The sequence below is a fragment of the Sphaeramia orbicularis genome, chromosome 4, assembly GCF_902148855.1.
Source record: "Sphaeramia orbicularis chromosome 4, fSphaOr1.1, whole genome shotgun sequence".
Taxonomy (NCBI): Eukaryota; Metazoa; Chordata; class Actinopteri; order Kurtiformes; family Apogonidae; genus Sphaeramia; species Sphaeramia orbicularis.
This window is the reverse complement of record NC_043960.1, coordinates 47,656,953-47,670,806: the sequence shown is the minus strand read 5'-3', so window position 1 is coordinate 47,670,806 and position 13,854 is coordinate 47,656,953. Positions and strand designations below refer to the sequence as shown.

General features: G+C 36.5%; 1 protein-coding gene across 4 annotated transcripts in view; it reads left to right on the top strand.

The window, feature by feature from the left end:
• Nucleotides 1-2,283: 2,283 nt before the first annotated feature.
• Nucleotides 2,284-13,854, top strand: part of matk (megakaryocyte-associated tyrosine kinase) — a 30,382-nt gene continuing 18,811 nt past the window's right edge. For 2 of the 4 annotated variants that reach the window (XM_030132111.1, XM_030132108.1), the window contains exons 1-8: nt 2,627-2,790; nt 4,187-4,300; nt 4,395-4,510; nt 5,279-5,498; nt 10,436-10,529; nt 11,517-11,582; nt 11,686-11,785; nt 11,944-12,028. In XM_030132111.1, the coding sequence (XP_029987971.1) occupies nt 2,782-2,790; nt 4,187-4,300; nt 4,395-4,510; nt 5,279-5,498; nt 10,436-10,529; nt 11,517-11,582; nt 11,686-11,785; nt 11,944-12,028 (804 nt within the window). In that variant the 5' untranslated portion in view covers nt 2,627-2,781. Of the gene's footprint in view, nt 2,598-2,626; nt 2,791-4,184; nt 4,301-4,394; nt 4,511-5,278; nt 5,499-10,435; nt 10,530-11,516; nt 11,583-11,685; nt 11,786-11,943; nt 12,029-13,854 lie in introns of those variants that run through there. The other 2 variants (XM_030132109.1, XM_030132110.1) reach the window with 2 other exon arrangements.

Below are 13,854 nucleotides of genomic sequence, written 5' to 3'. Positions count from 1 at the left end.
CTATCTTATTGTGGGCTGTCGGCTAATGTATGATCAGCTGTTGTGTGCTGTATGAGACTGGCTACTTCACAACAGAGAGTTTAAATGCAAGTTATGTTTGGCAACTGAGGTTTAAGAAGCAAACAACACTCGACTCGATTCATTATGTATGTTACCTGGCTGTTGGGACAGGGGAGGCGGAGTGTGAGGGGAACGCGTCACATCTGTGGAGACTGTGTGGGGAGGAGGGGGCGGGGGGGAATAATTGGGGCATTATTACACGCTTTTAATCGTCCAGTATTTATAGATGATTATGTTGGAATGAGCCACAAACACTCTTAAAAACAAAACAAAACAAAACAAAAACTAACTTTCAAAAGGGCACATGCTTGGTCCAGACGGCAAGGGGCAGGTGCTAGAGCACCACCTTGTTAATACTGATTTTAATACTGACCATAAGTCTTCCATTAGACACCTATGATAGCTCTTCAGTTTTCATTCTCTTTCTAATCACAGGCCTAGATAGGAATATTTATTCTCAGTCAGATTCTCAATTCTGCATGTTTCCTAAGCTACTTTGTCTCTAACGATACCACATGATACAGCATAACCCAACTCCCTAAGACTTCCCAGGACAACTCCAAGGTCTTGCATTCTTTTTGTTTGTATCTTATTTTCTTTCTTCTGCTTAGCAACAGCATCATACATCATATTAACCAATCACATTTAAGCTTAGCACAGGCTACTATAAGTTAGACTGACTTCCTGGACAGGTCAGAACTGACTTCTGAGAGAGGCAAAGCTTCGTTTGTCAGTTTCTCACTTGTGCATAATAAAGGAAGGCCTGACTGACAACCAATCCATTCTCCACAAATTTCTTTGTCGTTTACGCCTCCACGACAACCTAGTGTCTACCTGTGCACGCCACTGCCTGCAAGTGTGTATTGCTGTGGTTTTAAGATATAGATGAAGCATAACAGTCAAGCATTCCTTTTATTTTTGATTGCTTTGCTATTACACGACAAGTTTTATGTTGGAGCCGTAAGATGAGCTTCCCCTGTTTTAAAGACCAGCAGCCGCCACTGAAATTATTTGTTTTATATGGTGATATATGTCATCTGTAGACAATGTAGGGCTGAACAATTAACACTAATTGAGATGTATTTCTAAAATCATAATGTCCATGTTTTCTGATGGAGGCAAAATCTGGCCCACACCATGGTAGTGAGTTTGTGGTGTTACAGGGCTTCCTCAGCCTCTGCTTATATTGCATAGATGTTTGTTTGAGTATGTTTGCTTTGTAGAGACGGTGGTGAATCAATGGGGGGAATCTCTTGAGCACCACAATATGTATTAGAATGATGTGAAATATGCTTTACCCTCATCAGAAAATGTGCCCATTGTGATTTCAGCAATACTGTATATTTCAATTAATTGTTGCCACCCTAACTTTTGTGTACTTAAAACTGTACTGACTCAAAGTGTTGAACCAAACAAATTTAACCAAATGATTTAAAAGTTCTTGTACTGAATTAAATATTGAAGGCAATTATATTAATTGAATTGAATTGAATTGAATTGAATTGAATTGAATTGAATGAGCAGTTATGTGATTGTGAAGTTGTTCATGTAGTGCAAGGACACTTGAGCACTATGTTGATGCAGAGTATGATCTAATGATAATTTTATCAATCTATTGTTTGTAATAAAATATTTTAGTCAATAAAGTCCAACTCAGCAGCAACAAGCTGTCCTGTAACAAGCATCACTTCTCTCTATTTAGACCAATGGAGCAATAATTTAATATTGAACCACCTGAACACTTATTAGAGGCTCCAAATGAAAAAAAAAAAAAAATAGACCACCATGACCCCTGGCAAACAATTATTATTTTAGTATTTTAGAGAGGTGAAAAAAAAACTACGACAGAGGGAAGCGCACTGCAATGTAGTGGCCCTAAGTGGTATTGCATTTAAGGAATTCACTGCAAATAATTTTGACTTACTCTTACAATGCAATATTATATTATATTATATTATGTTATATTATATTATATTATATTATATTATATTATATTATATTATATTATATTATATTATACATAATATATATGACAAAATTCTTGCAATTGGTGTCATTTATAGAAGATGAATATGGGTACTTTATGTAAGTTTTAGAGATGTAGGCACTGAAATAGAGTTTTACAACAATACAAAGATTTCTGTTTTTTTCACTGTGTAAATTATGTAAAAAAAAAAAAAAAAAAAAACTTCCTTCTTCTAAAGTATTCCAGAGAAGTGTAAAAAATCACTGATGGCGTCACTTCTTGCGTCGCCTCATTATAGATGAATGACATTTTTCTGTATTGAGGAAGTGACTCGACAGAGGAATAATAGCAGCGCTCAGACCAGACCAGCCTGAGGAGAGCATATGTCCGTCTGTCCCTCTGTCTGTCCGCCTGTCTAATGAATAACCCCCCTCCTTCTTGCCGGTGCTGATGACAGGTTGATACGGACCGGGACACCATCAGTTGCTCAGGATGCGTTTAAGTGCTGCTGTTTTTCTGATCAGCTGATCAGAGGATCCGTCCAGAGAAGAAACGCAGACAGAACAAGCTGGTGGACGTTTGGATTTATTTATTATTTTATTTTATTTTTTTTCGTGGCAGGTTATTTCCAGAACAAAGATAATTTAGTATTAACTGGAGTTCTATGGGCTGCTCAGCTGTTACTTATATTCATTTGCCTTTCTGGAAGGTGTTCATCAATAAGACATAACCATCTAAGCCTCCAGCTCTTGCAGATGGTAAAGGTGGGTGAAGACAACTCCAAAGTACTCTGTTTGTTTGTTTGTTTGTTTGTTTGTTTGTTTGTTTGTTCAGAGTGTTACTTTTCTGCAAAATGTTTTTGTTTTGTTTTGTTTTTAAAAAAGGAAATAGCTAGTACCGTATAGGGTTTGTAGCATCCAAAACAGAATCACTGGAGTTTGAAATGTATCAATACACTGCAGTCTGATCAGACACTGAATTTTTGTATTGATTTTTTTAGAACAGAAAAAGGGAAAAGGCTTATTGTGGTGCCATGCTTCATTAAAGCTCCCCTCCAGGGTCCTGGTACATGTATACCATAAAAAACATGCAGTCGCTAAATGTTAAACATTAAATATAACATGAATGGGTCCAACAGAAATATTCATGTCCAACAGCCTGCATTTGTATTTTTTATTGCATGAATGGAGCTTTTTGCTGATTATGTAACAGTTCTGCTGTACAATTCTATGTAGGAATGGTGAGTGGTGTTAGAGAAGCTTAATTTGTGTTTGAAGGCAAATCAGCAGTTGCTCTATGTAAGGAGGCAAATATTTAAGGTGAATAAGATTATTATTACCCTGATTATTACATTTTATTCTCCTTTATTGAGTCTGTCCTCATCCTGTGTTTTGCTGCCTTGGATTTGTTAAACTGTACAATGTGAGAGTAATCTCAAAGTCTTATATTATATTATATTATATTATATTATATTATATTATATTATATTATATTATATTATATTAGTAAATTAGACAAAATATGGCCTTATTTCAGACGTAGAACATGGGATTTACATGAGTTCTGGTATATGTTTCTATTGGTGGAAAATCTAAACCTCATGCAGGGAATGAAGAGTTTGTAGGTGGTTAATATTGACCTACTTCCACAAGTCTTGATGCCATCTGACACACACAAAATTATTGTTATGGTATTATTTAATAAGAATCCTGACAGCAAACCTAGGGTCACATGCTCATTCAGTTTCCAAATTAATAATGGACAAGACTCAGCTGTAAAATATGTGACAAGTAAAACAATGTAAGAGGTATGTAACAAGACAAGAGAAATGTGACAGATGCAAAAAAGATTTGTCAGATCACTTAGATGATGTAGCATGATGATAATGACATAAGCAACACAAACAACAAACAATGTGAAACAAGATGGAAAAACAACATACTAGTACCATACTAGTTAGGATTATTGTAACCCTAACCTTGACCAGTCTCATCATCTGTCATCTATTGTCATTGCCATCAGGAACTCACAAAGACAAATCCAGAGAGTTTGTCCAAATGGCTGATATCAGATGGTTGAATGGTTGTAAAAACATAACTTCCTCTTTGGTTATTGTGAACTTAAAGTGTTTGATTGATCACTGTCCCTGTGGTTCTGTAGATGAGCTGGGCCACTGGTACACAATGTGTTGCAAAGGGAGGCCACAGGAAGCCCAAATCTGGAGAATTGGCTTATCACAAAGGGGACATCATCACTATTATCGACACAAGCACAGTATGTACAGCAACTTTTAAAGAAGACACACATTTGCTTGGCACAAAGCAAATAATGTCCACTGTCTGATACATCTTGTTTCATTCTATTTCAGAAAAAAGGCTATTACAAAGCCCGACACAATGGCACAGGAGAGGAAGGTCTCATCAACTCCAACAGTGTACGTGAACGAGAGGCGCTGCGAGTTGACTCCAGCCTCAGCCTCATGCCGTAGGTTTCCCCTTTCTTCACAATCAACAGAAAAAGATGGATTTGGTGTCAGCAGAGAAGTCATGGAGAAGCAGGACTGAGCTCAAACAAACAAACAAATGGCCAGTATTGTGACCAGGACATGAACACTGGTTTCTAATATTAGCTGCAGTGTCTTGGCTGAACTTTAAAACACATCATGTGACCACATAGCATGGGATAATTTTGGATGCGCAACAAATATTGTCATAAGATTATTGTCTTAACTTCCTTTTTTGGTGCAATAACTTAACCTTCCCTGCCCTGTTAAAATTGAAAATGTGATGCTTTCATACTGCAGCCCAGATATTAGTAAAAACAAAAACAAACAAACAAACAAACAAAAAAATTCCAACTGAACTGGGTAAAAACCAAACCAAAATGAAGCTAAAAACTAAACAAACAAACAAATTCTGTAGCTAACTAACCCAAGTAGTGTCTGTTTTGGGTCATTTTAGCCAGTCCCCAAGTAGGAGGGTTGAAACTGGGACATTATGCAAACAAGAATTGACAGAGTATAGTTAATTTGTAGTTCTCAACCATATTTAGGGGGTTTTTATACTCACTTTTTATCTCTCCCACAATGTTATTCCTCTCTCCTACATCCTTCATTACAATTATATGCACATTACAGTTATGCCAATTTGGTGATGGTCATTTAGCAACTTCTAGCAGCTTTTAGGAAAGACAACAGATACTTTACTCACTGAGGAGTTTCTTTGTCACTGAATCTATGTTTTCTCTCCTTAGCTGGTTTCATGGGAAGATTTCGGGTCCAGAAGCAGTTTATAAGTTGCAGCCTCCTGAGGACGGCCTTTTCCTAGTGCGAGAGTCCATCCGTCATCCTGGCGACTACGTCCTGTGTATCAGCATCTGCAGAGAGGTCATCCACTACCGGGTCATTTATCAGGACAATAAACTGACCATCGACAACACACAGTATTTCTTCAACCTCATCGACATGATCGAGGTGAGACACCAGGATGGAAAGGAACACATTGATCGTGGAGACTTAAAATGAGTTGTGCCTGTTTGTCAACTGTACACTGCAAGAACACAGAAGACACATTATCAAGGCATAGATTGTCTTGTGTGAGGTCCATACATTTTACTTGACGAGATTGGGTCATAGTTTGCTAAACCCACTTTTAGTCTTCAGACATTAGTCTTTGGTACATTTATTTGTGTATTTGGGGACCCTAATAGTTCAAAAAGTTTGAATTTGAACCCTTCAGGTGCTGCAAAGGTATCTTTATATTCATTCCAGCAATAATTGAGTGGCTTTCTTCAACCAGTTTCAATTTCTTCTTGATATGTTTCGTTTATAACTAGTTATGTCACGACATTTGCACATGTAAGGTCAGGACTTCCAGTGAACATTTCTCAGAGTACACCATAATGTTTGTCAGCAGCAGCGATTGTAGTCCATACTGAAAATACATCCAAACTTTGAGCCAATTACCTAAAATGTTCAGTTGATGGTTAATGTTAATGAACACAAGTGGCTGAAAAGGACAGAGCAGCACAGCCAACAACGTGGAGGGGGTGGGGGATGAAGTGGCTCACTTGAATTTAAAGGGCCAGCACTCAAAATTACCTTTCTCGTGTCATTAGTCAGAAATAGGGTTGAAGATGGAACTGCAGAGTTGAATTAATGAAGAATTCAAACCCAAGCATAGCATTTACAGTTTATGTAGACCACAGAGAAATGTTTTAAAATGCATAATTCCATTTCAAAAAAGCAAAATTATCACTCCTTTAAAGTAGAATTAAAGTCTACTGAAAAGCCATAATGGACCATAAAACTAAAAAAGTAAAGCAACTTGTACTTATCAGAAAAAATGGCAACACCGCCATTTAACCTCTTGAGATCTGGGAAAGTATGCTTTTTTTACATTAAATCATTTCTTGATTGGAAACAGCATGCAAGGTTTTTTTTTTTTTTTTTTTAGATACATGTTTTTTTTTTATATAAACATGAAAACTCTTGTCCCCTACAAAGAACAAACATGCATTGCTGGGTCTCAGGAGGTTAAGACAGACCAAAATGTGGTTCCAAACACAAATGCACTAATTACAAAATTCTTGCCCGATATGAAGATTTTTGATTTAGGACTATTTTTGCAGATAGTTGATATTAATACTAATATTACTTTTGTCTTTATATTGTTTTTTTGGTTATTTATCCCCGCTTAACAAAGAAATCTACCTTTAAATAGAAAAAAAAAAAGTCCCATCAGCTACATCAGTTGTCATTGCACCAGTGGCAGTGGGCTTTTGATGAGTTGTATTGCATCTATTTGTATCATTGAATATATGTTGATTCAAACACATGATGAATTGGCATTGTTTTTTTGTTTTGGTTTTTTTTTTAAAAGAGGAATTAATGCAAATAAAAACAAACAGAAAATAGCATATGTTCGAGCATTGGCAGTCAGACAAATTTCTATATTGGTTTCAGTGTCAGTCCAGAATTTCACAATCTACATATTTAGCTATTTGTTTATTTGTTAACCTTTGTTAATAACACCAGTTAGTTTCCAGTCTTTGTGCAGCTGATTCCATGCATAAGGTGCAGAGTAAACAAAACCCCTTTTCTCAGTTCTGTACAGGCGTATGGAACAGAAAGCAACAAATGATCATTGCACAGAGAGAATAAATATCAGAATTTCTCTTCACAATTAATCAACAAATGTAGACAGGCAAGAGGCCTGTACCAATGGCTGATCCTTCTGGTGGTCAGAGCAGGCCATCCTACCCAGAGTAGAAGTCACAGTGGTGTGTCTACACTTTACACTTAGTAATGAACCTCAGAGAAGCATGGGAAACACTGTCAACTATTAAAAGACATTGAGCAGAGCAAGGTTATAATAGTTTGGATTTTTAATTATAGTTTAGTTTTAATTAGTTTTGACTTTTTTTTCTCTTATTCAGTTAGTTTTAATTAGTTTTTAGAGCAGGTTTGTTAGTTTTTATTAGTTATCGTTTTTTTCTGAATGCTTAGTTTTAGTTTAGTTTAGTTTAGTTTTGGTATTAGTTTTAGTTATTTCATATATTTTATCTTCCTCATCATCCTATTCAAAGAAATTAGTGAGGCGTGGATATGGGTTACCCTGGACACTTTATTTGGGGGTCGGGTTAGGGCGGCTCATGGACTGAGCAGAGACACAATGTACTGTACAATGTATAAATTCCCTATAGCAGGTTGAGGGGGGGTGCAATCCATACACAACGTCACTGACGTGAAACAATGCGAAGATGTGCAAAGCATGAGAGGAGATGCACAAAGCAGCCAGCAGTTAAACCAGATAGAAACATATATAACCAGCTAACCAGCAGTTAAAGCAGATAGGAACCTATTATAAACCAGCTAACCAGCAGTTAAAGCAGATAGGAACATATTATAAACCAGCTAATCAGCAGTTAAAGCAGATAGGAACCTATTATAAACCAGCTAACCAGGAGTTAAAGCAGATAGGAACCTATTACAAACCAGCTAACCAGCAGTTAAAGCAGATAGGAACCTATTACAAACCAGCTAACCAGCAGTTAAAGCAGATAGGAACATATACAAACCACTTATAAACATATATAACCCAGTTCCTCATCAGTAAACCACACCTTAGCAGATCTCTCATCTCTTAATCATCTCCAGTTCCATTATTAGCCAACTTTGCTTCAGTTCAGTTCAGCTAGCTGTAGCTAGTAACATCAAACGTTTTTTTTAACATTCTAACAGGTTCCATACCTCTGTAATTGGATTAGTTTTCATCCTCCTCTTTTCTCCTCTTCTAAACTGTGCAGTTCAGGGCTTGGAAGGCCTTTTCATGGTGATAAACTCTCCAGTTTTAACCTGGATGCTAGTTCAACACTGACTCTGTCCTTTAGCTCTGCTCTGTCTCTGTCACTCACGCGCACACACACTGTACGCCAAAAAAAAAAAAAAAAAAAAAACCCCGACCCATGTATCACTAAAGTAAATCCCAGACAGGACTGTGCTGCTGTGTCCCAGCTTTAGTCTGTATGTTACAGGTAGAGTGGGGACCAGAAGACGACTGGAAACCACCAGTGACCAGACATGACAGACTGTGAAGTGTCGTATGGTGTCACCAGCTAAAACTGCTGGAGCGAAATAAATTAATTTCATATCAATCCGACATTGACAAAGACGAAAACGAAGGGAATTGTATCCATAATTTTTATACGTTTTAGTTAGTTTTGTAAGCTCACGATACAGTTTCAGTTAGTTATCGTTTTTTTCTTTTAATTAGAGTTTTTATTAATTTCAGTTAACGAAAATGTTTTTTCAATTTTAGTTTTCGTCATTTCGTTCGTTTTCGTTAACGATAATAACCTTGGAGCAGAGGTATTCTTTTACAAACGATCTCTGTAATCCAACACATAAAAAGTTGCAGCAACAAACCACTTTTTTGTTTTAGAGGAAAAACCCAATTTGTTTATATCCCTGGAAGTGAGCTGTAAATACAACAAAAAACACATCCTCACTAGAATGTCAGTATTATGTGAGGCTGAAATGGCTGATGTTGTTTGCCCTAGATGCCCTGCTCCCTGCTTTTTGTCAAACTGAACACCCACCAGCTGAACTCACAGTGGTGTAAAAATAAACACATCATGAGCCAGATGTAAAATTGATGAGCAGCTCTCTTCTGGTTTATCTGCACTTTAGTGTGTGACAGTGTGAAGATGCCCTGAAAGCTTGAAACTGCTGTGAGCTTTGGAAACATACCAGGCCAGTTCACACACATCAGCATCTTATCAGACCAACACAGACATCCTGAGGCCTGACTCACACCAGTCGACCCAATCCTATGACGACACACAGCGCGAGTTTTGGTATATTTGGGCTGAGTTGCTGCATCTGTGTCATAGTGATTCAGAGGCTACAATTAAATTCAGATGAGTTTCATTTGAAAACAGAAGAGGTGATAGACAAGCCTTGTGTAGCACTGTGTAGCCCTGTGTACACTCATTTGTGTGGTGTATTCATACTTCCTTGGTCATTCACAGCTTTAACCACAACTACTAAAAGGTACTTCCAGAAATTTATGGGTCTTTTCTGGTGACGTTGTTTCAAAATGTCCCAGTAATTGTTCTATTAAAAGTTAAATAAAATCTGAGTTAAAAATTTGCCAAAGGCAGTAGTGATGTGTATTTAAATTTTTTACTCAGGTAGAAAATTTAGATACTTGTACTTTATTCTTTATTCTCCATTTTCGGTGGGTTTTTATTTCTATTCCACTACATCTCAGAAGTAAATATTGTTCTTTTCACTCTACTACATTTGTCTGGATCATGAGATACAGTTTTTCATCCCTTTTTTGTATAGTGAAAACAGCATATTTCTAAATGTGTTGATTTCAATGTAGATGATAAGTCTTCGCTCATGACTTGAGAAAATTTTCCTCTTTCTTAAGTTAATTTAAAAATCACAGATCTGAAAAGAAGCTTCTTTCTCTGGCCTCATAAAAAGCTGTCACCTTTAGAAATGGATGGTTTTCACATGACAGCGATGATAAAAATGTGTGATGATTGTAGAAATATTGTGCATGGCAGTAGATGGAACTTAGCTCAACCTCAGCTTTAAATGCAATGTACATCAATGCACTAGTAAAAAAATCAAAACTATACATATATTATAGTAAAACACAGACCTTTCATACAGTTTTTAAGGTAGAATGTCTCTTTATATTGGGTTGTTTTCAGTGTCATTACTTTTCATGTAAAAGTGAAGGATCTGAATAGTTCATCCACCTCTGATATAGTACATATTTCCAGAAAACACAGAATTAGAGCCAAAAATGAGTCCAGATAAGCACAAATATCAATTAATGACTGATTTTTTTTCACTGCAAATATGCTTGATACTTTCATTTCTTTCTTTTGTAGTTTTACTCAAAGAACAAAGGATCTATTGCTACAACTCTACTGAAGCCTAAACCGAAACAAGGAACCAAGTCAGCAGTGTTAGAGCTGTCAAAAAGTAAGTCTGGTGTTTCTACAGATCAGAGCAGAGATATCCTCCATAATTGTTAATGACAACAAAAACAACATGTGGATTAATTTGTAAAGCAATTAAAATTCTGTCTGTGTACTCAGGACCCAGATATACAAAAATATGTCTTGAACAGCCACGTTGTGTACATTTTTCATTAATTTTTCCAAAACATTGTTGAGTTCCATCCATTTGGCTGGAGTTGAGAACATCAGTGAAGGACATCATCCAGAACACCTCAAGTGTGTGAAGGAGAGGTATCGCAGGTCTTTCCTTCCTGCAGCTGTCAGGCTCCACAACAGAAACAGCTCCAAATACTTCTGTGCAATAAACCATGCAATTAACCATATCCCTATCCAGCCTGTGGCATGATCAGTATGTGCACAGCTATAAATGGTATATATAGCTTTCTTGATTTGTCTTTATTTGGATTTTGCACTTCTTTTGCTCTTGTGTGCTTTTGTGGTTTGCTTCTGTAAACCTGGAATTTCCCCTTCTGGGACTAAGAAAGACACATCTTATCTTATCTTATCTTATCTTATCTTATCTTATCTTATCTTATCTTATCTTATCTTATCTTATCTTATCTTATCTTATCTTATCAGAAATAACTCCTAACATTGTCTTATCACCTCTTTTTGTAGTTTTTTTTTCTTATACCCTCTTATTTCATTTTTGTCATGTACACTGCTTTTGCCTTGTTCCAACTTTAACATCATTTGTGTCTTTTTGCATCTTTTACATTGTTTCATCTTGTGGCATCCTTAGTCTTACTGTTATAAACTCTTCTATTTTAATTGGGAAAATTAATTCACGGATCACGGTATTTTCATGTATTTTACTCCAAGAAAAAAACAAAGAATCTCAGTGACAGGCCTTATTGAAAGTCCCAACCCCAAGTTTGGGAAAGCCAGGTCTAAATGAATGTTTCTACCAAACAGTGACAATAATGTGCCATTTGTCTCTGGTCTCCAGCTGGATGGCTGCTGGACATAACAAAACTCACACTGGGAGAGAACATCGGAGAGGGCGAGTTTGGGGGTGAGTATATTTCTTTTCTTTCAATTTTCATATTTTTGTGAAATAACTCAGATTACATGAGGTTGTAGTCTAATGTGTAGGACTGTGTGACTCTTGACCACAGCGGTTTATGAAGGGGAATACATGGGCCAGCGGGTGGCAGTAAAGACCATTAAATGCGACGTCACGGCTCAGGCCTTCCTGCAGGAGACCACAGTCATGACGTGAGCCTGAAAATTTTGTCATTACTTTGGATATTTGCAAATTCTGTTGAAACTCTTAAACTCTTGACCTACTGAACAGAAGAACAGTGCAGTGTGTTTGTACAGACTGTCAGTGGAGCTGGAGATGATTGTGTTTATTGTGGGTTCACTTATTTCAGGAAACTCCAACATAAAAACCTGGTGCGTTTATTGGGTGTCATCCTTCACAAAGGGTTGCAAATTGTCACTGAGCTCATGACCAAGGTACAGTGAACACATCATTTATCAATCATTCACATTTAAAGGTAAAAAGGAGTAAATAAATTAAGAATAAATAATAAAATAATACAGACAAAAGCAGCATTAGATGTTTTTAAAGGCTGATATAATAGCTTTAGTTTTTAACTTTAAATGTTGATACTGATTTATTGGCTGATATCACTGTCCCCTAAAACAATGTATTAGACTTTATTAGACAACAGATGATTGTTAAACTGTACATCTAAATAATAAATGTCTAAATTAATAAATAATACAGAAATAAATGTCTGTGAACTATGATGTTTGGTGAAATAAATCTGACTGAACATCAACCTCAGAACAATGAATCAATACATACGGACTTTAACATAAAATAAAACTGTCAAAATCTAGGTCACTGTAAGGTTGAATTATTAGTTTTTGCTTCAGTCGGTAGGTAAGCCCTGTTACATGTAGTTAATAATGGTAATTTATAAAATATCCTATCAGCTGATTAACTGGCCTTCATGAGCTGAACGATGCAAATATTTTATACTGTTTGTTCTATTGCACAGTGAAACAAGAAAGAAATCCATCACACCTCCATGAAACAAAATCCAATATACGAGATTTTGATCTCATAAGTTAGAAAAAGGTTTTTGTGTTCCTCATAATTATGAAAAGATAGAATAGAATAGATAGAATAGAATGCCTTTATTGTCATTATACATATATGTACAACGAAATTAAAAGAGACGTCTCTCTTGTGGTGCGTAGTGCAAAACAGTTTAAAAGGAAAAAAAGCGTAAATATATATACAGAATAAAAACAAGCATGTCAACCAACCAAGAAACAAATATATTTTGCACTTTGACCCTAGCTGAACACTAAGGATATGTTAAAAGTATATCCTTATTTGAGGTATTGTCACTGTAATGTGTTCAGTACCTGTATTGCACTTGGGTAAAATGTGCTGCTAAATCTGGAAGTGCGGGCCTGGATAGATCTGTACGTCTTCCCTGAGGGCAACAGCGTGAACAGGCTGTGTTCGGGATGTGAACTGTCGGAGGTGATGCTTCTGGCCCTGCGCAGACACCTGGTGTTATAGACGTCTGACAGAGAGGACAGCTGTACTCCTATGATGCTCTGTGCTGACTTTCTGACTCTTTCCAGAGCCTTCTAGTCAACCTGAGAGGTGCTCCTGTACCACACAAAGATGTGGGTAAGGATGCTCTCTACAGAACATCTATAACATCTCAGTGACAGGTGTACAGGTGCTGCTGTGACTTTCTCTCAGATTAGATTAGATTAGATTAGATTAGATTAGATTAGATTAGATTAGATTAGATTAGATTAGATTAGATTAGATTAGATTAGACTAGATTAGATTAGATGAAACTCTATTCACTGGTCAAGGTAGCAGGATAAAGTGCAAGAAAAACAAATAATAGAAAAAAAGTAATAATAATAATAGTAGTAGTAAGTAGTAAGATTCTGTAGACTATATACATATTTACATGAGAAGTAGAATTCCAGAATGTCAGACAGTCCCAATGGCAGACAATAGAATAAGAGAATAGTTAAGATGAATTATCAACAATCATTACGTAATATGAGTACTACTGGAAAAAATGGAGATTTTGTTTTATATAAAATAGTGATTGACCATTAGTCTGTCTGTCCATTCAACGACATAATCACATTATCTGAAGAATACATTGAGATATCACCACCAAATTTATACTGTGGATGCATTTTGGCATGGAGCAGACGCCTACTGAAAGTAGGTAACCTTGACCTACTTTTTCAAGGCCAACTTGCTATGTGCCTTGTGCAGTTATATCTGAGTA